Consider the following 25,539-nt stretch of genomic DNA (forward strand, 5'->3'; position numbering starts at 1 on the left):
CCCAGCTGCCAGCAGAGTTACCCAGTGTGCCATGAAGGAAAGGTAAAATCCCTAGACCATGAGTCAGAGGTAACATACACCGTACTGCTGCATGGCCCATGTTTCCCGTGTTTAGAATATATAACAACAAAATTACATTTCTAAAGGAAAAAAAGTCATTTAAAACTGATTGCGGCTTTAATGAATGGACGGGTCTCGGCAATATAGCTAAAACTCATTGAAAAATATGGCATGGGTTCCCCCCCAGTCCATTAACAGACCCAAAGGGAAAAAATTCCGTAGGGGGTTCCCCAAAACCCATACCAGGCCCTTCAGTTCTGGTATGGAAATTAAGAGTAACTCTCTGCCAAATTAAAAAAAAAAAATATGGTGTGGAGATCCACACCAAAATCCATATCAGACCCGAAGGTATGGATTTTAAATGGAACCCTGCACCAAAATTTAAAAAGAAATGGTGTAGGGCTCCCCCCAAAATCCATAGCAGACCCTAATCTGAGCACGAAACCTGGCAGGCTGCAGGAAAAGAGGAGGGATGAGAGAGCGCCCCCCTCTTGAACCATACCAGGCCATATGCTCTCAACATGTGGAGGATGCTTTGGAGTAGTCCCCCAAAGCACCTTGTCCCCATGTTGTTGGGGACAAGGGCCGCATCCCCACAACCCTTGACCAGTGGTTGTGGGGGTATGTGGGCGGCCAGATCCTGGCCTCCTCCATGTGAATTGGTAACCGGTACATTGTACATTACCATTTCCCCCCAAAAAAGTGTCAAAAAATTGTAAAAAAACAATTTTTTACACATTTTTTGTGAAATGGTAGGGGTACAATGTACCTGTTACCAATTCACAGGGGGGAGGCCATGATCTGGGGGTCCCCATACGGGGGCTTCTAGATTCTGATAAGCCACCCACCTGTATAACCCCACAACCACCAGGCAAGGGTTGTGGGGATGAGGCCCTTGTCCCCATCAAAATGGGGGCAAGGTGCTTTGGGGGCTACTCCAAAGCACCCTCCCCATGTTGAGGGCATATAGCTTGGTACAGGAGGGGGGCACTCTCTTGCCCCCTCTTATCCTGTGGCCTGCTAGGTTGCATGCTCGGATAAGGGTCTGCTATGGATTTTGGGGGGACCCCTACGCCATTTTTAAAAAATTTGGCACAGGGTTCCCCTAAATATGCCATGCCTTGTCATTTTTACAATTTTGACACTTTTTGTGAAATGATAGGGGTTCATTTGTTCACACTTGGTTCAGGAGGGGTGAGCTCTCTTGTCCCCCCTCCATTTTCCTGCAGCCTGCCAGGTTGCGTGCTCAGATAAGGGTCTGGTATGGATTTTTGGGGGACCCTATCCTATTTTTTTTTATTTTGGCGTGGGGGTTCCCCTTAAAATCCATACCAGACCTGAAGGGTCTGGTATGGATTTTGAGGGGGACCCTCACGCCATTTTTTTTTACATTTTGGCACAGGGTTCCCCTTAATATTCATACTCGACCTGAAGGGCCTGGTATGGGATTTGAGGGGACCCCCACGCAATTTTTTTTAAATTTGTTTGGGGTTCCCCTTAACATTCATACCAGACCCAAAGGGCCTGGTAATGGACTGGGATGGGAACCCATGCTGTTTTTTTCAATGAGTTTTATCTATATTGCCAAGACCTGACAATTCATTACAGCTTTAAATTACTTTTTTTCTTTAAAATGTAATATTGCTGTGGTATTGTTCTAAACTTGGGAAAACTGGGCCAATTTACAAGCATACTATCGACACCCCCAGACACAATATTTAAAGGAATATTTAATTTTTATTGTTTCACTTTAAGCATTATTAAAATCACTGTTCCTGAAAAAAACTGTTGTTTTTAAAACTTTTTTTGCATTGATACATGTCCCTGGGGCAGGACCCAGGTCCCCAAACACTTTTTTATGAAATAACTTGCATATAAGCCTTTAAAATGAGCACTTTTGATTATTCATGTTCGTGTCCCATAGACTTTAATGTTGTTCCCTGGCTTTCAAATTTGCCATGAACACCACATAATGTTCATTGTTTGCTGAACGTCCAATCAACCAAAGTTCGGCCCGAACCATTTGCCTATCCCTAGGAGAGGACAGCGGTGAACACTGCCAGGCAAATCTTCAGGAAGGATTCACCTGTTGTTCGGTGAGCGACAGGCACAGTTGGGAGATCTGGGAGAGTCATGCCAGGAGTGGATGTACATAGTTACATAGTTAGTAAGGATGAATAAAGACAACAGTCAATCCAGTTCAACCTGAGTGAGTGTCTACAATTGCCCCTACCCCTGTACATTGCACACTCACATCAGTCCCTACCCTCAAGGAGCCCACAATCCAAGGTCCCCATTCTTATACTAGGGCCAATTTTGGACATTAACCTACCTGCATGTTTTTGGAGTGCCAGAGGAAACTGGAGTACCCAGAGGAAACCCACGCAAGCACAGGGAGAACATGCAAACTCCAGGCAGGTAGTGTCATGGTTGGGATTTGAACCAGTAACCCATTTTACTTCTAGGCAAGAGTGCTACTCATTACACCGAATGGATGTAGAGTCAGAGGTAGAGACTGTGATGTTGCTTTAGTTGAAGTCAGGCTGCGGGAGGGCTGGCAGAGTTCGCACAGGACTGATTGGGACCAGTAGTCCACCTAGATGCAGCTAGCACAAAATGGACATTTTTTTATTGCTATTGGTTGATACACCAAAGGGACCCAATGGTCCCCTGACAGCAAATGGCCTATCTACAAAGTTAGGTTTAATTTAGAGTTGGGCCTAGCCATGTGCTATCTGCGATAGGAACCAAGTATTGCACAGTAAAGTAAGTAACAGTTCATGCAAGAAGTGTTGTATCAATAAAACAACAAAAACAAAGCTGAAGGACTGTTCATTGTCTGGAGAGTGACTGGAAGTGAATGCCAGGCTGAGCAGGGTGACAGGTGGAACTACTACACTCAGCAGGCCCACAGGGGTACAACTTCAACAAATGGTATCACTTCTTCTGTGTAGCTGAATTATTCAAAGTTCTGTTGATTCTGATCGGCACTCATACTAGAAAAGTAAAGCTAAAAAAAATCACATACACTGTACTTAGTTATCTATTGGACACATCATATTACATACATATACTGTAATACATTGAATTGGTCACTTACCTGTGTATACCGATACAGACTAAGTAACTGGGCCAACGCATGACTTGAATGGAAATTACTGTCACCAATAAAACCAGCCACTTCTCCATGTCCCTTACAGTAATAGTTAGGAGCTTCCTTTTCTCCAGACAATATCTTTGTGGCATATCCCAACGTTTTCTTCGGATCAGAACATGTACTAAATATATGATAGCCCAGAGTAACATTCGGCAGAAGATCGGGGTTCTGGTTAATTTTCTGAACAACTAATTTCATCAGCAAGATGCTTTTGTACTCTTCAGGGTCAACGCTGCAAGATATTGAGAGGTTTTTCAAACAACACCAAATAGTTAATTATGAGATTACAGTTTGGCCACATCCCACAAAACTAACACAAACTATTTTTCAGAGAAAACAAAGGAAAGAGAAAGGAATAGAAATAATATGAAAAACTAAATTTGATAGAGCCACTAAAGTGTGGATGTCCTGGTTTGGAAATCTCATAATGATGTGTCAGTTAGATGTTAGGTTATTATTATTATTATTATTCAGGATTTATATAGCGCCAGCAATTTACACAGCACTTTACAATATAAAAGGGAGACAATACAGTTACAATACAATACATTACAAGAGGATTAAGAGGGCCCTGCTCAGAAGAGCTTACAATCTAATAGGGTGGGGCAGGTGGTACAAAAGGTTATAACTGTTGGGAATGAGCTGATGGAAGTTGTAGGAGATTAGTTTGAGACATGATAGGCTTCCCTGAATAGATGAGTTTTCAGGGATCACCTGAAGGTAGCAAGAGTAGGTGATAGCCGGACCGGTGGAGGTAGCGAGTTCCAGAGCATTGGAGAGGCTCTGGAGAAATCCTGGAGACGAGTGTGGGAGGAGGAGATGAGAGAGCTTGAGAGTAAGAGGTCTTGAGAAGAACGAAGGGGACGGTTTGGGTGATATTTGGAGACAAGATTGGTGATGTAGCTCGGGGCAGAGTTGTGAATGGCTTTGTATGTGGTGGTTAGTATTTTGAATTTAATTCGCTGGGTGATTGGGAGCCAGTGTAGGAATTGGAGGAGAGGGTTGGCAGACACTGAGCGGTTGGTAAGGTGGATAAGTCTGGCAGCAGCATTCATGATAGACTGAAGAGGAGATAGCCTATGGAGAGGCAGGCCAATGAGAAGGGAGTTGCAATAGTCAAGGCGAGAGATAACGAGGGAGTGAATGAGGAGCTTGGTAGTTTCATTTGTTAAAAAGGGGCGAATTTTAGAGATGTTACGGAGGTGAAATCTACAAACTTTTGACAACGATTGGACTTGGGGCTGAAATGACAAGTCAGAGTCTAGGGTTACACCTAGTACCCTGGCGTGAGGGGAGGGCCCGATGGTTGCATTGTTGATTTTAATGGAAAAGTCATGGAGGGGGGCATGTGCAGGGGGGATTATTAATAGCTCAGTTTTAGAGAGGTTTAGTTTAAGGAAATGGTGTGACATCCATGCTGATATGTCAGTTAGCAGGTTAGTAATGCGAGAGGACACTGAAGCAGTCAGGTGAGGAGTAGACAGATAGATTTGGGTGTCATCGGAGTATAAGTGGTATTGGAAGCCGTGGGTGGTTATCAAGTGACCAAGGGAGGAGGTATAAATAGAGAAGAGAAGGGGTCCAAGAACAGAGCCTTGGGGGACCCCCACAGAAAGAGGCAATGGAGAGGAGGATACAGAGTTGTAGGTGACACTGAAGGAGTGCTGTGATAGATAGGCAGAGAACCAGGAAAGCACAGAATCTCGGAGGCCAAGGGAATGTAGTTTATTGAGGAGGAGTGGGTGGTCAACAGTATCAAAGGCAGCAGAGAGGTCAAGTAGTAGGAGTATGGAGTACTGGCAGTGTCAATCTAAGTGCAGCAATGATACAACCAGTTAATTAAGGAAAGTAATACACTCACTAACACGTAGGTAACGTGGGCACATCAAAACATGGCAGCCTTGTGGTTAGAAGAGATCCGGAGAGGCAGCTGGAGAGTGCAGTATCATCGTACCCGATGGCGTTGGTGGTTCCCGGGGTCCCAGGTCGGAAGGAAGGGTGCAGGAGGAAGCTGTGTACACATTCGGAGATTGCCCAATGAAGAAGCATGCATGCTCTCAATGCGTGCAGCCTCATTCTCATCCGGACACCATCCTGACAGCTTCCTCCTGCGCCCTGCCTTTCTGACCTGGGACCCCGGGAACCACCAACGCCATTGGGTGCAATGATACTGCACTCTCCAGCTGCCCCTCCAGATCTCTGCTAACCACAAGGCTGCTACCTTTTGATGAGCCCATGTTATCAAATGTATTACAATCCTTAATAAACTGGTTGTATCCTTGCTGCATTTAGATTAGCACTCCCCCTCTCTCTTTCTCTTCCAGTGTTCACAGAGTATCTTCTGCTCTATAGTGGGCTGCCTACCAAGTGTGTTACAATCTAGAACTAATGGACCACTGCACACAATAAGGACTTGCCCCTATCCCCACATTCCTGGTCCTTTGATCCATTTAAGTCATTGGTGTACTTGCTCGAGCAACAGATATTTTAGAGCTTCAATTATTGTTTGCTCACCTTCCAGTTTCTGACAATGACAGATGAGAGCAGCGGGGAGCTCTCACTGTCAGATTTGGATTCAGAATATGGGCCAATGGAGAGCAGTGGGTCAATAACTGAATGAGATGAAAGGATGCCTATAAGAAGCATGAGGCTTTCTGAAGAGCAGGCAGCCAACAGCAGCGCTGTACATCATCCTGGTGAAGTGGCGACCACCAGCAATGCAGTACCCCTGGATGAAAGCCATAGTACTAGAAGTGGGGTGTCACATCATCCACCAAGAATCAGAGCCCATACAAGTCTCCCAGAGGCACCTACAAACCTGATATGGCTTCCTTGTAACCTAGCATCAGCTATTACCCCCTCTTTTACTGCATAGCCAGGCATTTAGGCCAACACCCAACATTTTACACCATTTTATTTTTTTTCTTTATTTTTTCACCAATGTTTTTTCCATTTAATTTTGGACCAGAGCAGTCTTTTTACCCAGCAATACATCATGAATAACCCAAATTCACATCATGCCCATACATTTGAGTTGAGACATATCACAGTGGATGGATTCAAAACATTTTTGGTCCCACACCCTTAACATAGGATTACAAAAAAAAATGAAGTACACGTTTACTCATCCACAAACCTCATTCATCCTATGTCACCATATTCATCTGTTATGTCAAGGACACACTGTTAAATGATCATGTGCCTCCTCCATTTTAGTGAGAATACACTGTGCTTTCCCAGATACCACCATGGATATGATAAACTTTGCAATATTTGCCCACTTATTATTGTTTTTTTCCCCCAGGAATTTGCTCATTGTGTACTTCTGAGAAGCATATTTGCATTGGTGAGTCCATTTTAACATTAGGCAGGGAATCAAACAATACATCCTCAGTAAAGGGGCCATATATGGGGTGAAGCTATACAAACTTTATGAGAGCCTAAGGGTATATCTATACCTAAAATGTTTATGAAGGGAAAGATAGCCAGCTGGATCCCCCTGACTGCCCAACCGATTATTAATGGGGAGCAGTGGAAAAATTGTGTGGGGCCTTGCATTGCCATTATTCATCTATGTGGACAACATTTACACAAGCCTGACCCTTTTCCACCACCTTTACCTCCAAAAAACGTTATCATGTGGTACAGCACAAACAACTAGTAAGGGTTTCCCACAAAATCCTGTGACCAAAAGGCTTTAAGAGGAGGGTCAGTGAGTTGAAGAATGAAGAAGTTTTGGCCCTGAAATAGAGGAATAAGCAACATGTGCGTGTCCTGTCCTCCATTCACTACAACACCTCCCCGCAATCCTGGAGTTCATGATTCTGTTTCCCTGCCACCTTTATATGTCTGCATAAAATTCCCCAGTATATGGGATTTTTATTGTATTAAGAAATATGATGTCCAGCCTGTGGACAAAATGTGGACAAAATGTGTTGACTGGCATTCTCTAGTGGGTTTTTGCCATAAGCCCTTGTACACACGGTCGGACATTCCGACAACCAAATCCGTCTGATAAATTCAGACGGATTTAGTCCAGAAGTGGTCCAAAAGTGGTGTTGCATACACGCGGTCGGACTAAGTTGTTGGAATTTCTGATTGCCAAGAACGCGGTGATTTAAGCCGCATACGACGGGACTAGAAAAGGGAAGTTCAGCACCCTTTGGGCTCCTTCTGTTGATCTAGTGTTTATCGCGTGTTAGTAGAAGTTTGGTTAGTCTCTACTCACGCTTTTCAAATTTGTGCTTCAGATTGTTACTGCTCTTCAGTTTGTGCTTGTCGGTGCGTATCTGCTTATCAGTGCGTGTAGTCAGTAAGCATTTGTTGCTCATTGTGGACTATATCTTGGTATCTTTGATTTTCATTGCTTATTGTCTGCTTGTTTCGCATTTTCAGTTCATTCTTTCAGGCCTTGCTGTTTATCGGTGCCTTCTGTTGTCCGTTCTGACCAGCTGACTGTTTTCAAGCCATGTTTTGTGTACATACTCATCGTAGAGTTCATGCTGTGCAGGGGCTTGGTGATGGGCTTTTAGCTTTGACACAAGCCCGGTCCATGAACAGGGAGGGGGGGCGTTTGTGGACCAAGAATTGGTTGCTCCAGGGTGACCAGTTCTCGCACATGCCTTTGCTTCGTGAGATCCGGGAGAATAATCCTGATGATTTCAGGAAGTATCTCCGGATGACAGACCCCGTTTTTCACCATCTGCTGGCTTTGCTGTCCCCTTATATCAGCAGGCAAGCCATCACTCCGGAGCAGAGGCTCATCGCCACTTGGCCCTACTTGGCGACAGGGAGAAGTCTTCAGGACCTCAAGTTCTCGACAGGCAACTCCCCCCAGGCTCTGGGAATCATTATTCCAGAGACCTGTTCTGCCATAATTCAGGTCCTGCAGAAGGACTATATTAAGGTAAGTTTTCTCCTTTAACATCACATTCTATGTATTTAATGTTTGCTAATGTATTGTATTTCTTTCCTCATTCCCTAATTACCATGATTGCAATATGCTGTAGTTGATATGCTGTGCCCCTTTGTCCTCATGCATGCTGGAAGCTTTTCAAGTTCCTTTTTTTTTCCTTCATGCATATTTGTCTTCACTTACTTCCCCAGCATGCTCTTCTGGGGCCATAAACCTATAGCCTAGTCACTTAGCAATGTATTTTGTCAGCTCCATAGTATTGCTTTCCCCTAAACACCCCCTAAAATGAGTACAAATGTTATGTGTGTGCTTAAATTCATGCAGAGTGCCAGGTTTTTTTTTTGTTGGGCCAAACTCATTAGAAACCGCCCTCCCCCCAACTGCTAGGTCAGCTGATAGCAATCCTCTATCTGCTGACTTTGCCAAACCCAATACACACTATACCTACCTTTTTTCTGGTCAGATTTATGGATGAATTCACCAAAGCATGTAGTGCAAGGGCTTGCCTCGATACTTTCAAATGCTACAGTTTTTTTTCCTCCTATTATTAAATTGATAGGTAATAGCAGAATGTCAAAATGTGCTTCCATTTGTTCCTTTTTTTTGTATTATGACACTTCTTACCTGTCTGGTGGGCTGCCAATAGTGTAAGTAGAAGGGGCTGGCCAAAGTATCACACATTATTTATGCATTCAGCTCTCAATGAAGTGGAGGGGATTACCTGTCCAAAACATACCCCCCAAATTTTTTGCACAATGGGCCATCAGATGGGGGGGGGGGGGGGGGGGGTGAGGAATCTCATAAGGGGACCTTATACTTTAGGCTTTAAATACTCATTTCCAAAAATGTTATACTGATATTGGCTAATTTTCTTGCAATGTTGATGTGCAAAATGACACATTTTTTTTCTTGTTTGACTCCACAGTTTCCTTCAACGCCACAGGAATGGCAGACTGTGGCCTCCCACTTTGCCAGCTGTTGGGACTTTCCCAATTGTGGAGGTGCAATTGATGGCAAACACGTCCACATCATCCCACCCCCCAACTTGGGGTCCTACTATTAGAATTACAAGGGGTGATGTTAGCGGTGGTGTCAGCGACATATGACTTGCTGTATGTGGACATGGGGGAAAAATGGCCATATATCGGATGGTGGAGTGTTCGCGCGGACGGAATTCTACTGGCGTCTCCAGAGTGGCAGTCTAGACTTGCCACCTCCCGAGGAGAATGTAGAAAGACTCCCGTTCGTTTTTGTCACGGATGAGGCGTTTGCTCTGGCAAACCACCTGATGCGGCCTTTCTCGATGAGGACCCTTACCCCGGATCAGAGGATCTTTAATGTGCGGCTGGCCAGAGCCAGAAGAGTAGTGGAGAACACTTTCGGGATAATGGTCAGCCAGTTCCGCCTATTTTTGACTCCAACACACATTGCCGATTATAAACTAAATTATATTGTGCTTGCCTGCTGCGTTCTGCAAAATGTTTTGAAAAAACATTCCGTAGACTATGTGGCCTCAGTTGGCCCTGATGCAGACTTGATGGAAAATGTGAACCTCACGGCCCTTGAAGCTGCTCATCCTGGCTTACCCCCCCAAAGCGCCCGTGAGGTCTTATCCAGATATGTGGAGTACTTTGTGGGTAGGGGGGGCATTGATATGCCAGACAATGTCTGAGAGGCATTTTTGTAATACATTTTTCTTTGAAACTCCAATAATCTTTGTTTTCATTTACTGCTTGGCTCTGTTTTAGGTGTCTCCTAGGTTTTTTTTGTGTTTTTTTGGGCCTTTTTCTACAACAGTGCAAACCCAAGTTCAGAGCAAGATGAGGTGACAGTCTCTTCTTCAGATAATCTTATTATGTTGTGGGTCTGCTACACACACACCTTGTTTTTTTTGATAATGTATGTAGTGCATTACTGAGAAAAATATTGCACATTTTCAGCACCATGGCAGAAATATGTGGGGTCATGAAAATGACGTGATTGGGGATTAACATCACTGTGGGTGTTATTTACTAAAGGCAAATCCACTATGCACTACAAGTACACTGCAAAAGTGCACCTGAAACTGCACTTGGAGTGCCAAGTGGAGTTGCCTTTAGTAAATAACACCCATTGCCACAGAAAACAACAACTTTACTACAAATACTGCTTTTGCACATTGAAAAAGGAAGCCACACATTGTTGATAATTTAACTTTTTACTCAAAGTACATTCACATGTGCATTTAGAAAAGGGTTTTACAACAAATCAACATATTTGGTGTATACAAAACATTATTTTGGGTAACATTTTTCAAACTTTGAAAAGTGAAGACAATATCAGACATGAGTATGTACAAACTATGCTGATATTGCCTTCATCAGATGGGGTGTCAACCCTGGAAAAGCCAAATTTGGAAGATGCACACAAATTGAGAATCAAAAAGTGTCCAGTTTCCTCCTGATCCCATGCCTAATGTCAACATGTGCCATCTCCCATCATGGGGTATCAATGTACGCGTTTTTGGGGGTGCAACTCCTTCATCTCAGCCACTTTAGTAGCAAGGAAGGGGTTGCATCCACAAAACACGTACATTGATACCCTATAATGGGAGATAGTACATGTTGACACACTGTGTGCATCTTCCAAATTTGGCTTTTCTAAAAATCTATAAAAGTGTTTTTTTTTTATTTAAAATGGATGCTAGCTAGTTTTGGGTGTTTCAGATTCTCTCTAAAACATCAATGATGTTCTTCATTTTTTGTTGAACATCATTGATGTTTTTCTGGATATTCTCTAAATCGCGATTGCATCCCATTATCTCCCCAAAAAGGATCTGGGCACTTTCACTGGTAAAATGTGATTCTTCTTCCACAACATCCACATCACCTAAAAAAAAAAAAAAAAAACACACACCATGTGTTATAAATATGCTGACATACATTGATTAGCTTACCTGAAGCTGTGGTCTCCAACACTCACCTGTTGTGGTGCCAATTTCGACAATCTCACCTTCCTCCTCCTCCTCTGCTTGTGCTTTTGGTATTCCCCTTCTTTGGGAGGTGTGGGGTCCCTGGTGTCCTCAGACGTCCCGAGTCTTCTCTCCCCTATAAGAATGTAAAAAAGGAATACTTAGCACACAGATATTTGAGGGCAGAAATAAGAATATGAAACATTGCTTGGAAGTGTTGTACAATTGTGTTTTTTGGAAGAGTTCAAAGGTGAAAACATAATTTTTGCCACTTTCTAAAGCTGGAATACTTACCTGTTGTGTGAACAAATGTAGTCAAGTGCAAGTTGGCAAAACATCATTTTGGGAGTGGGCTAACGAACAATGTTTATTACGATCGACTGAACCCATGAACATGAAAGTGGCCATTTTAAACTGTACAACATGAAATCAAAGCACATGGAGCAGTATGCAAGCAATAATAATAATATGAACACAAACGACTTACTTTTTGGAAGAACTCGCTTGATCCTTCTGTACTGATCGTGCTCCCTCAGTTTCAGGTCTGACCAGCGTTTTCTTAGTTGATCCTTGGATCGTCGTACCCCAAAATTCTTCTTAAAACTCTTCACAACTTTAGTCATGATCTTGGCCTTTCTGATATTTGGGTTTGCGTAAGGTCCATACTTCCCGTCATAGTCGTTCCTCTTCAATATGTCCACCATCTCCAATATCTCAACAAAAGACATATTTGAGGCCCTAAATCTTCTCCTCCAGATCGAGGCATTTCAGGCTCCGGGCTTTCCTCATCCTTCTCCTCTTTAGTGGAATTAGTATGCCCCTGCTGTGTCTCCGCCATGTGCTCTCCCCACTGCGCCGAAAGAGAAGGGGCGGGGGAATAGTCGAGAAAGAACGTCAGGGGCAGGAGGAGTTTGATGCATGTGCACTGTATATAAAACGCAATGTGCGTGTGTCGTACGTACGATCTGTGAGCAGAGGGAGAAGCTGACACGCTGATCGTGCAAATGAAGGTACAATTTTTAACTTGGTACATCACTAACCTATACTGCTTCTAGATTGAGGCCTGTATTGGGACAAGATTTAGTAGAGTTTAGCCTGACATTAGGGTTTGTCTTGTGTTGTGTCTTGCAGAGAATATGGATGGGTTTAACGACCATAGTTTCCTCCCTCTGTTCATCGATAAGTACAGGGAGCTGCCCTGTCTGTGGCAATCTACGCATCCACACTACAGTAACAAATTCAAGAGGCAGGCATCGATGGAGAAACTGCTGGAGTTGGTAAAGCCAATGGTCCCCAGGGCAGACATCACCTATTTAAGAAATAAAATTGGTGGCCCGAAGAGTACATATCTGAGGGAGTGCAAGAAGGTGCTGAAGTCCATGCAAACTGGAGCTGCAGCAGATGGCGTTTATGTCCCCAGGCTGTGGTATTATGAGAGAATGCATTTTCTGTCAGACCAGGCTGAGGTCAGGTAATCCCTCTCTACCCTTCCTTCCACGCATCCTTCTATGCTTTATTCCACCCCTGATGAGTCTTCTGATGCCCAACCTGGGCCTTCCTCTCAGGAAGAACTGGAGAAGCCCAGCTTGAGCTAGGTATAGTATTGATCTACATATTTTGGGAGTAAAAATGAATGATGTTAACTTGATTGTTGCTCACTAATTGCTGATTTTAGAAAGTGTTTCACATATCAATAGACAGTAGTGGCCAAAACATTTTGGCCAAGAATGAAAAATGCTGGGCTCAGAATGATAGTCTTTTCTTTTTGTTAACAATTTGCAACAGTCTTGAGCTAAAAATTGTGTGTGTTTGATGAACCAAAAACTGAAACGATGTCCCTTTTTCATACACAGGAAGACCTCAGCCAGGAGGAGGGTGTGGAATGCAGCAGCCAGGAGGTGGCTGTGGAAAGTGGCAGCCAGGAGGAGGCAGGGGTAAATGGCAGCCAAGAGGTGGGCAGGCGTAGGAGCCTGACTGAATCAGAAAGGAGGGGAATGTGGAGGAGTTGGCTCTGAAGCTCATCGGGGAGGCTTCAGTGGCCCTCAAAGCCACCCCCACATATCAAGAGGCGTTTGCCGCCTTGACTGCCTGCAAACTTCAGCAAATGGAGGAGGGGCAACACCTCTTGTGTGAGGAGCTCATCATACACACCCTCAACAAGGGGTTGTTGGGCCAAAGCACACAAGCAACACACTTGTGTGATTTGGACCATGCTCCTCCTCCTTCTGCCACACCTCCAGCACCACAGCCACAGCCTGGAAGGAAGCGGGAAAGGAAGACCAGAGTGTGATGACCTGGGCTCAGTCTGGTCTGACATAAGATGCAGCCTCTTGTGGGACCACAGCCTGGGAACATAGATGTCATCTGCTGCTGTTTCGGGTTTCTTGGACTTCAGGACCAGACTGCTCTCCCTCAGATATGTACTCCTCTGCCCACCAATTTTTGTATTTAAATAGTTGATGTGTGCCGTGGGGGCCAAAGGCTTCGCTAATCTCCCCAGTTTCTCCAGCACTGCCTCCCTCTTTATTTGCTACTGACACCTAAATAAAGTTTTTTCTTGGTTCAAGAAATACTTGCCTGAGTAGGCAGGTACATTTCAAAAATACAAAGTCAAATTAATAACAAGGGCCACCAACACCAAACAACCTCCTCTAGATTAAAAAAGAAAACACCAAATAAAAAGATAATAATGGTGTTGTGGTAAGTTGACACACAAAACACACCAAAAAAATTGCGAAGATGAGCAAACTGTCAAAAAAGGAGATGTTGATTAAAAAAAAACAACCACCAAATTTAAAAGCAAAAAAAATAATAATTGGGGAGATGTGACAAATTAAAATATTGTATTCATGAAATGAAGAAAACGAATAAAGAAATACGTTTTAGAGAAGTGTGTGTGAATATGAGCAGCAAAACAATTTCATTCTTGTAGCATTATAAAGAAAAAGAGAATGCGCTGCATTAAAGAATTTTTTTTTTTTAACAATCTTTTTAACCCCTTCCCGCCGAGCGTACGCAGATCTGCGTACTCGGCTTCCGGGGGGTATACCGGGATGATGCCCGCACCTGCAGGCATCATCCCGGTACCATTTTTTACAGCGGGCGATTGGCTTTCCAGCCATAACAACCGATGCGGCTAAAAGCCGCTCGGCTGTTATGCCGGAGGAGCGGGAGGGGACGTCCCCCCCTCCCGCCGCCTCTCGCCGCTGTTACCGGTGCTCCCGCTCGATCGGGATCACCGATTAGCGATCCGTCGGCTCTGGCTGCTGGGGAGGAACTGGAACGAAGCCGTAATCGGCTTCGTTCCAGTCTCCTCATCGTAAACACGGAAGCGACGTCATGACGTCACTTCCCGTTTACTCGGCTGCCAATGGCGCCGGTTTTAAAAAAATATCCGGTATTCAGAATCGCCGTTTTCGGCGATCTGAATACATTGAAGTGTAAAGGAGGGGTGGGGGGTCTTTTAGACCCCCGATCCCTCCATAAAGAGTACCTGTCACCACCTATTACTGTCACAAGGGATGTTTACATTCCTTGTGACAGCAATAAAAGTGATCAAATTTTTATTTTTTTTTTAAAACAATTTAGTCATTTTAAAATAAATAAAATAAATTAAAAAATTAAAAAATAAATTTCAAAGCGCCCGCCGTCCCCGTGAGCTCGCGAAGCAAAGAAAACGCATACGGAAGTCGCGCCCGCGTATGTAAACGGTGTTCAAATCACACATGTGAGGTATCGCCGCGATCGTCAGAGCGAGAGCAATAATTCTAGCAGTAGACCTCCTCTGTAACGCTAACCTGGTAACCGTAATTTTTTTTTAAAGCGTCGCCTATTGAGATTTTTAGGTACCGTACTTTGTCGTCAATCTACAAGTGCGCGCAATTATAAAGTGTGACATGTTTGGTATCTATTTACTCGGCGTAACATTATCTTTCACATTACGCAAAAAAATTGGGCTAATTTTACTGTTTTGTTTTTTTTTATTCATGAAAGTGTCCCTTTTCCCAAAAAGTTGCGTTTAAAACAGCACTGCGCAAATACCGTGTGACATAAAATATTGCAACAATCGCCGTTTTATTCTCTAGAGCCTCTGCTAAAAAAATATATATAATGTTTGGGGGTTCCAAGTAATTTTCTAGCAAAAAATATGGATTTTAACTTGTAAACACGAAATTCCAAAAATAGGCTTAGTCATGAAAGGGTTATTAAAGGTTTCGTAGATTGACATTCCACATAAACATATACATCACAGTGAAACCATATAAGGATTACATATCTCATACAGATTTGTAAAAGTGTAAATCATGAGATACCAAGATAAGAAAAAAAAAACAGTAATGTCTTCTCTTATAGTAATGTTGCATCCCAATGGGCGGGTTGATAGACAATCATATAAATACAACAAATGGGTGAGACAAAGGCAGAATTTCAGACAAGTCACAACAGAATTATCAGATATATTCAAGAAACAGTGTGATGACGTCTCCTAAATTTGTCCCATAATGCCCATTTTCGAAGAAAGGATTTTAATCTGTTTTCCTGAAACGCTACAGTTTTTTCATATTCAAACGAGTGGTCAACTAGGGTCACAACTTCTGAAACTAAAGGAGATGCATTCGACTTCCATTTTCTTGTAATGCTTAGCCGAGCAGCAAATAGTATATATGTCACTAACGTGCGTTCTGGGATAGGGTATATATCCAAGCCCACCCCTAGGAGAGCTTGTTCTATTCTAAGGGGATTCAAAATGCCTGTCATTTTGGCTATCATCTTGTTTATTTCTTTCCAGAAGCTTCGTAAGGATATGCAGAACCAAAAAATATGTGTCAGGTTTCCTATCTGGCCGCAACCCCTCCAGCACATGTTCGATCCCACCCCCGCATATTTCGCTACTATGTAAGGAGTCCTGTACCATCTAAGTCGTAACTTATGTGCGCCTTCCCTAAAGTTGGAGCAACGGGTGGAGCTATAACTACCTTTAATAGCTCTCACCCATTGGTCCGGGGAGATGGTGATATGTAATTCCTCTTCCCATTTGGCCAGCTGATTAAACACTTCAAAATGCATTTTGCCATGTAAGAGATTGTATATGGCCATAATACCTTTTTTGTGTGCAGATGCGGGTTGCCACAGTTCCCAAATACATTCCGGGCTGCTAAAGAACCCTGTATGTTCTCTAGGAATCATGCTAGTCAGTCTGGCGAAAGTCAGGTATTCAGTTTTAGGAATGCCCTGAGTAGCCATCAAATTCCCAAATGTCCGTATGCGACCCTGTGTAAAAAGTTGGTGGGTAAAACAGAGTCCATAGTTTGCCCAAGGTGTTACTTGTAAGTCCGGGGTAAGAAAGGACAAGGCCGAAAGGGGAACAGGGAGATGTTTAAGATCGATATTGGATGGATGGTGGTTACGTAAATAAGCCCAGGCCTGCAATGTAGCATTTATAATGGGATGATGTTTATGTGCTTTAGGATCACCTATCAGTGTAGCATATAGGAGCCCCGGGAGATCCCCCTGCTGAGTTTGTTCTAGCTCACATATATACCACCGTTTCTTTTCTGGTGCATGGAACCAGACTCTAAGTTGGTCCAGAATAGCCGCCATATGATAATCTCTTAGCTCCGGAACTCCCATTCCTCCCACCTGTCTGTGCTTAACTAGAACTTTGAGACTGCATCGAGCAGGCCTCCCTTCCCATAGATACCTGCTCAGTTGGCGCTGTAACGTTGCGTAAAAAGAGACTGGCAGCACAATTGGAAGTGTTCTGAAAAGATACAGGAGTTTAGGCAGTAAAAACATCTTATATGCGGCTAGCCTGCCGGACCAGGAAAGGTAAAACTTTTTAAATCTAGACAATTCCCCCTCAAAGCTTGACAGGATAGATTCAAAGTTGCATCTATAAAGTTGAGATAGGGAGCTGGTTAATCTGATACCCAAGTACTGGATGGATTCAGATGCCCATATGTAAGGTAGAGAGAGCGTAATTCGGTTTTGCACATCCGAAGGAATATTGATGCCCAAAATGCTGGACTTAGTGGCATTAATTTTGTAATAAGAAATCTCATTAAAGGTCTCCAAAACGGCATACACCTCTTTCAGGGATTCCTCCGGATCGGCAAGAGACAGAATCACATCGTCTGCATATAGAGTGATAGGGTGCCTCGTCAGACCAGAGATAATACCTCTTATATTCGGATGGGTCCTAATCCTTTCCGCCAATGGCTCCATCACCAGGGCAAAGATCAGGGGTGACAAAGGGCACCCCTGCCTTGTGCCATTGGTAATATAGAACTGTTCAGAGAAAAGGCCTTCTGTGAATACATGTGCTGACGGTGTGGAGTACAGTGCAGAAATGGCAGAAAGGACCGGGCCCGAAAAGCCAAACTTCGACAGAACCGCCGAGAGGTACCCCCAATGGACCCTGTCAAAAGCTTTTTCGGCGTCCAGCGAGAGGAGAACCGCTGCCCCCCCCCCCCCTGGACGCCGAGTGGATCAAATTCAACACCCTCCTGGTGGCATCCGGGGCCTGCCTCCCAGCCACAAACCCTACCTGGTCGAGCTGTACCAATTGAGGCAGAACCCCAGACAGCCTATTAGCCAGAATCTTGGCATATATCTTCAGGTCCACATTTAATAAAGATATGGGCCTGAAGTTCTGAACCTTATCTGGATCCTTTCCTGGCTTAGGCAATGTTACTATAGTAGCTGATAGCATCTCAGATGGAAAGGAAGCTGAGGAGGCAGCTGCATGGAACACCCTCTGCATGTAGGTAGATAAGATATTAGAGAAAGTCCTATAATATTCAGAGGAGTAGCCATCTGGACCGGGCGATTTATTTTTAGGGAGAGCGTCTATAGTTTTTTGTATTTCAGCTAACGAAAATGGGGCATTTAATTGCTCTAAGTGTAATGGTTGTAATTTCGGGAGGTTAAGTGTCTGGAGAAAACGCTCTATAGCGTCAGGTGTGGGCTGTACAGCGGAGGGATCTTCTTTTAAGTTGTATAGGCTACTATAGTACCAGCCAAAAGCATCCGCTATTTCTTTAGGATTGGTAAGCCTAGATCCCGTTTCTGGATGTACTATGTAAGGTATTCTTTGTTTAAGTACTTTGTCTTTAAGCTGCAAGGCCAAGAGCTTCCCTGCTTTATTGCCATGAGTATAGCAATTAGCTTTGAGTTTATGAATGTTCTTGGCATGTTGGGCTACCAGTAGTGTACGTAGGTCAGTGCGAGCTTTAGTAAGTTTGCTACTTGTGGAGCAGGAAGGGGTAGCTTTATTCACGATTTCTAAACCATGTATTTCTTTCAAAAGGCTATCCAGACGCTGCCTCCTCCTCCTATTCACTCCCGCGCTGATCTTAATCAGCAGACCCCTAATACAAGCCTTGTGAGTATTCCATAAGATAAACGGGTCTATATTCTCAACATCATTAGTCATAAAAAATTCCTGCAGTGCGGTTACAACCTCCTGTACCACCTCTGGATCTTTAAACAGCTGGGAGTCACACCTCCACCGGTAGAGAAGGCGCCACCCCCAACCGTCATTGATACTGGTGCGTGATCCGTCCATGAAATGGTACCGATCTCTGAGCCAGATACACGTTGTAATAAAAATTTATCAACTAGAAACATGTCAATCCTAGAATAGGACATATGAACCTGAGAAAAAAAAGAAAAGTCTCGTTCAGTGGAGTGTTGACATCTCCAAACATCATATAAGCCAGCCGTTCCTATGAATTTTGCAATCTCAGGCCTGCAGGAGAGCCTCGGGGAGGGATTAGATACGTCTAATATTTTATCTGGGACTGCATTTAGGTCCCCACATAAAATAATATGCCCTTTAGCTGTCTTTTGTATTCTCCTCCATAGCTTGTTAAGAAAATGCACCTGTCGGGCATTGGGGGCATAAGCGTTGATTATGGTGTAAGCTACATTATTAATTTCGCAGTTGAGAATCAAATACCTCCCCTCTCTATCTTGTTGATGGGAAATATACTTATAAACAACTGATTGCTTAACGAGGAACGCTACCCCCCTTTTTTTGTTGGGGCATTGCTTAAAATATTGTGGGGAAATGTTTGTTGGTCAATTTAGGATGGTTACCTTCTTTAAAGTGGGTCTCCTGCAGGCAGAGGACATCACATCGCAACCGCTGGGTCTCTTTCCATAACATATGGCGTTTGTGCGGGCTGTTTAGGCCATTAACATTTAAAGAAGATAACTTGAATGCCATGACCGGGAGCTTGTGTCGTCTCCAAAAGTGGAGAACAACAACTTCTAAGATACAAAAGGAACCTCTATGCACTCCTCTGCTCAACACCCACTAGTCAATCTGGTGCGCACGATTGTGAGCGTATATAGGAAGTCTCGTTTCAAGAAAAAAGAAAAGAAAAAAGCAAAAAAAACGTAAACAAAACGATGAAGTGTAAGAACCTTCGTATCAAAAAACTTAGAAAAATCAATAATAAAAAAATGTAGGAACTGATTCCTAAGAACCAAGCCAACAGTGGCTAATGAGAACGGGGGGAAACACAAGTCTCAATGCCGATGGGGTCATCCAGGTTGAAGTGCAGTAAATACAAACCAGACACGGCATCCGAGTATTGCCGCTTTAGCTCTCAGGGGTGTCCTTTACTGCTTGATGGACCTGATGATTCCTGGGGGACGACTGATCTGTGTTGATAATGTCCCATTTCCCCAGTAGGTGCAAGCCGTCTTCTAGCGTGCTGATGCGATGATCTCTGTCCCCTTTGGTAATAATTAGGGTAGCTGGGTGATTCCATTTGTATGGGATCTTGTGGTTTCTGAGTGCTTTGGTAATAGTCAAAAGATTACGTCCCTGTTGCATAGTGTGAGCCGACAGATCTGCAAAGAACGTAAGTCCCTGGATGCAGTCTGGGGGATGATCTGCTTGCCTTATAGCATACATTAGCTTCTCCTTTACTCTGTAGTAATGTATCCTGGCAATAGTGTCCCTGGGAAGTTTCGCCTGAATGTGTTGTGGCTTAGGCAGCCTATGATTGCGGTCAATAGTTAGTTCCTCTAACGACACATCTGGTAAAATTTCACGCATAATAGTAGTGAGGTGTGCCATCAAGTCTTGGGGCTTAACCGTCTCCGGAATGCCTCTAATTTTTACATTATTCCTTCTCGAGCGGTCTTCCAGGTCCGCCACTTTAGCTTTAAGCCAGGATATGTCCTCATCATGTTCGTTGTGAGCGTCCACCATATTGTTGAACGTATCTGTAAATTCTCCCATCTTGTGTTCAATATGGGAGACCCTGTCACTGAGGCCGCGTACACACGCGGGGACTGTTTGCCCAACTTTGTCCGTCAAACAGTTTCAGCAAACAGTCCGCTCAAAATTAGCATGGACGGACATGGCCACACACGACGAACGAACAGTTTGCTGAAACCGTGCGCGATGACGTGAACGGTACGTACGACGGGACGAAAAATACGACGTCCTATACACTGCATTATAACTTTCGGCGTGTAAATCCTTTCTGAGCATGCGCGGAACTTAGTTTGACGAACAAGCCTACACACGAGGGGACTGTTCGCTGAAACAAAGTTTCAGCGGACAGTTTTTCGGAATTTCCGAAAAACCTTGTTCAGCGGACTGTTCGCTGAAACTGTCCGCTGAAAGCCCACACACGGGCGGACTGTCCGCCGAAACACTGTTCAGCGGACAAAGTTGGCCGAACAGTCCAGTGTACGCGGCCTGACCGCTTTTACTTCAGATTTGCATTGTGACACTAACTGTAGCATGTCAGTGTGAATTGCTCCTCTCAATGTGACTAACATGTCCTTCAAGATGGAGTCCATAACTGGCTGGTTGTTTGTGGGGAAAGCTGCGATTGCATCTTGAAACTCCAGCGTGTCATCAATAATAGCAGCCGTGTCTCTGTCCTCCCTATCAGCCATCCCTTGTGTCAGCTTAGGCTTAGATTTAGCTGGGCTATTTGAGCTGGAGGAGGACGGGGATATGGCCTGCGTTGCTTTATGTTTGTGTCTGTGTCTACTCAGTCCTCAGTATCCTCCGTGCAGGCCTTCTCTGCGGCCTGTGGCACACGTGCGCCGGGCGTGCCATCTTGCCTGCCCGTGCGGCCTGGCCGGCCGAAAAAGTCCGTCATTTTCCCGGGCTGAGAGCGCTCCCTCCTCCTCCTCGACATGACCGGGCACTTCCCTGGGCCTTCCGAAGTGAGGATCTGCCGCTCGTACGTGTCTGTCGTCGCTGTAAACGGTGCTGGATGTCCCGTATGGCGAGGAGCTCAGACCTCACGCGTCCATGCTCCTTGCGTGCCGGCTCCGCCCCCGCATTAAAGAATTTTTAACATTGCAGCGTGACGAATGTGCTATATCGATTACGAGCGGTAGTTTTACCTGACCGAGCGTTTCCATCTCAGAATTTTATTGTGAGCATGCGTGGCACCTTGTCTGTCGGACTAGGCTACACACGATCGGAACTGACGCACACCGGATCATGTTGTTGGAAAATTTTATAGCTAAGCTCTCAAACTTGGTCCGTTGGATATTCCGACGGAAACAGTCCGATGGAGCCCACACACTGTCGGATTATCTGACAACACGGTCCGATCGGACATTTTCCGTCCGAATATCCGATCGGACCGTGTGTACAAGGGCTAATACCTTCTGATTTGTAGACTGATAAGTAATGTTTTTAATTGATGTCTTTGGTAATTAACAGTGCTGGAAGAGGGATGTGGAGGGAGAAGGAGTGAGCAATGTTGGAGGAGGGTTTCAGGATGTGCAGAGATGAGCAGCACTAGAAGAGGGTGCAGATTTGCAAATTGAGCAGTTTTGAAAGCGGTGCATGAAGTGCAGAGGAGAGCAGTGCTTGATTAGAAGTTCTGGAAGTGGGATGGAGGGGCTCAGGGGTGACCCATGTTGGAGGAAAGCTGCAGAGATTGCATTGGTTACTAGTGCTGGAAAATTAGGTGCAGGGCTAAACAGTGTGATAAAATAATTGCAGTAGGTACAAAGGTGAGCAGTGTTGAAAAAGAGTTACAGGTGGAGCACATGTGAGCAGTGTTGGAAGGATGTTGCCTTTGCATAGGGAACAGAAGTGAGCAGAAGGGGAATAGGGTTGTAGAGAACGTAGAGTTGGTCAGTGTTGGAAAGGAGTGGAAGGGGGTCCAGAAGTGAGCGGTGTTGGAGAAGAGTTTCAGGTGGTGCAAGGGTGAGCAGTGCAGGAAGAGGGTTGCAGAGATGATTTATTTTGGAACGGGGTAGCAGTAGGGACAGTACATTGCCCCACTACTGTATATTACATATATATGTAAATTGCTCTGCATGTTACCCCCTTCTGACCACCGAACTCTCTACACTTGTCTGTGTGTAACATACTCCTGATCATTGCAATCTGTATGTCATATACTCCTCATCATTGCGCTATGTACATCACATACTCCTGATCATTACGCTATGTACATCACATACTCCTAATCCTTACACTATGTACATCACATACTCCTGATCCTTACACTATGTACATCACATACTCCTGATCCTTACACTATGTACATCACATACTCCTGATCCTTACACTATGTACATCACATACTCCTGATCATTACACTATGTACATCACATACTCTTGATTTTGCAAAAGTGTTCGGTACAGTTCCACACACACGACTCATGTGTGAGGCCGCGTACACACGGGCGGACTGTTCGCCCAACTTTGTCCGCTGAACAGTGTTTGGGCGGACAGTCCGCTCGTGTGTGGGCTTTCAGCGGACAGTTTCAGCGGACAGTTTGACGAACAAGGTTTTTCGGAAATTCCGTAAAACTGTCCGCTGAAACCTTGTTTCAGCGAACAGTCCGCTCGTGTGTAGGCTTGTTCGTCAAACAAAGTTGCGCGCATGCTCAGAAAGGATTTTCACGCCGAAAGTTATAATGCAGTGTATAGGACGTCGTATTTTTCGTCCCGTCGTACGTGCCGTTCACGTCATCGCGCACGGTTTCAGCAAACTGTTCGTTCGTCGTGTGTGGCCATGTCCGTCCATGCTAATTTTGAGCGGACTGTTTGCCGAAACTGTTTGACGGACAAAGTTGGGCGAACAGTCCGCCCGTGTGTACGCGGCCTAAGGTAATGTCTACAGGTTTGGAAATATCAGTTTGTAAATGGATAGAAAACTGGCTAAAATACAGAATTCAGAGAGTATTGGTTAATGATTCTTACTCTGAATGGTCTAAGGTTATGAGTGGTGTACCCCAAGGTTCAGTGCTGGGACCCTTACTTTTTAATATCTTTATAAATGATATTGGGTCTGGGATCAAAAGTAATATTTCCGTCTTTGCAGATGACACCAAGCTATGCAGTGCAATAACGTCCTTACAGGATGTCTCCAATTTACAAGCCGACCTCAATGCTCTGTCTAATTGGGCGACTATGTGGCAGATGAGGTTTAATGTTGAGAAATGTAAAGTTATGCACTTGGGGGGATAAGAATATGCATGTATCATACATACTAGGGGGATACAACTGGGGGAATCCATAATGGAGAAGGATCTGGGGGAATCCATAGTGGAGAAGGATCTGGGGGGATCCATAGTGGAGAAGGATCTGGGGGTTTTGGTAGATCATAAGCTCAATAATAACATGCAATGCCAAGCTGCGGTTTCCAAATCAAAGCAAAGTCCTTTCCTGTAGGAGAGGAAATTTAATCTGTGTGCTTCAAGTCCAGTTATTCACATGAAGATTTTTCACTGGTGTTTGATTCATCATATGGACACTTTGCGTTAATAATTAGCTATATAATTATATGGACGTTATATAGAATTGATCATTTTCATTATCATTTTTATTTGTTTCTCATCTTATGCATTTCTCAAGTTTTGGGGTGTGTTCAATTTTAGGTGTATATTTTGTTTGGGTTATTTTTCATCTTTTATATGTTTTTTATTCATCACAGTAATGACACTTAATTGTGTTTCACTTTAAATTAATTTTGCACATTCATGCATATATATCTATATGCATCATTTTTTGAGGTGATCTTAGAGGCACAACATTTGAAGTTCTTTATTCTTTTGTTTAGTATATATATATCCATATCTGATGCTCTAAAAGCCAAGCTCCACCCAAAAGGGGAAGCTCCATTGCCACACTTGGCACTTTTTTGAGGGGGGGAGGGGGGGGTACCTGTTTTTTACAGGTACCCTCTCCCACTTCTTGGTAAAATCAGCGATCTCCATAATTTCTGACTCCTCCTACTCCCCCCCCACTGCATTACGGGACCTGTGTGTGTCCCAAAAGATGACGGGACAATTCAGAAAGTGCAGCCCGACTTGCGCATTTGCAGTAGGAAATAGACACGTGCAGACTGAAATATTTTGTTTTGGAATTTCGTTTTTGTCCCAAAAATACATTTATTTAGTTATTACCGAAATTCGTTTTTATTTATTCAGTTTTTCGTTAAAAAAATTCATTTATTTAAAAATCCAAATGAATTGAGGTCGAATCTGTCATTGAAGGCTCATGGTGTCTGTCGAATGTTTAAAGAAGATTCGACGGAGCAGCTAAACTCACTGCATGACGCTGCAATCATATATTCCCGGTATTTAGACTACAAGCTATAGTAGGATTCTAATGTTGTATGTCTTCTATGGGTTTTTTTTAAGGTTATTTGCATTGCACAAAGGTCATGTTATGGATATTAAGGGGAACCCCGTGCTAACAAAAAAAATGGCTTGGGGGCCCCCCTCAAAATCCATACCAGGCCCTTCAGGTCTGTCATGGATTTTAAGGGGAACCCGCGCCAAAAAAATAAATAAATTTCCTGGGGGTCCCCCTCAAAATCCATACCAGACCCTTATCCAAGCAAGCAACCTGGCAGGCCACAGGAAAAGAGGGGGGATGAGAGAGCGCCCCCTCCTGAACCGTACCAGGCCACATGCCCTCAACATTGGAAGGGTGCTTTGGGGTCCCCCCCAAAGCACCTTGTCCCCATGTTGATGAGGACAAGGGCCTCATCCCCACAACCCTGGCCGGTGGTTTTGGGGGTCTGCAGGCAGGGGGCTTATCAGAATCTGGAAGCCTCCTTTAACAAGGGGACTCCCAGATCCCAGCCCCCCCCCCCCCTGTTTGAAATGGTAAGGGAGTACAAAAGTACCTCTACCTTTTCACCAAAAAAGTGACAAAAGTGTTAAAAATTACAGTTTTTGACAATTTGACAATCTGAGACAGTTTTTGACAATTCCTTTATTAAAGTCTTCTTTCATCTTCTTTCTTCTGGTCTTCTTCCTTCTTCCTTTCTTCATCCTTCGGTTTCTTCCTCCATCTTCTTCTTCCTCCGATCCTCTTCTTCCCCTGATCTGCTTCTTCTTGCTCCGGTGTTCTCGCCCGGCATCTTCCTCCACGGCATCTCTTCTTCGTTCTCGGGTCACTCTGCGCAATGGGAGGCTCCCGCTGTGTGACGCTTCTCTTCTTCT

At 44.2% G+C, this 25,539-nt stretch overlaps 1 protein-coding gene across 1 annotated transcript in view; it reads right to left on the bottom strand.

Annotated features, from left to right (window-relative positions):
• Window positions 1-25,539, bottom strand: part of LOC143941274 (taste receptor type 1 member 3-like) — a 72,151-nt gene that overhangs the window by 28,291 nt on the left and 18,321 nt on the right. Inside the window, exon 2 of the mRNA XM_077463310.1 lies at window positions 3,161-3,449. Within this exon, the coding sequence (XP_077319436.1) occupies window positions 3,161-3,449 (289 nt within the window). The remainder of the gene's footprint in view (window positions 1-3,160; window positions 3,450-25,539) is intronic.

This window comes from Lithobates pipiens, unplaced genomic scaffold (assembly GCF_037356315.1).
Source record: "Lithobates pipiens isolate NorthernLeopardFrog02 unplaced genomic scaffold, aLitPip1_a1.2 Scaffold_3, whole genome shotgun sequence".
NCBI lineage: Eukaryota > Metazoa > Chordata > Amphibia > Anura > Ranidae > Lithobates > Lithobates pipiens.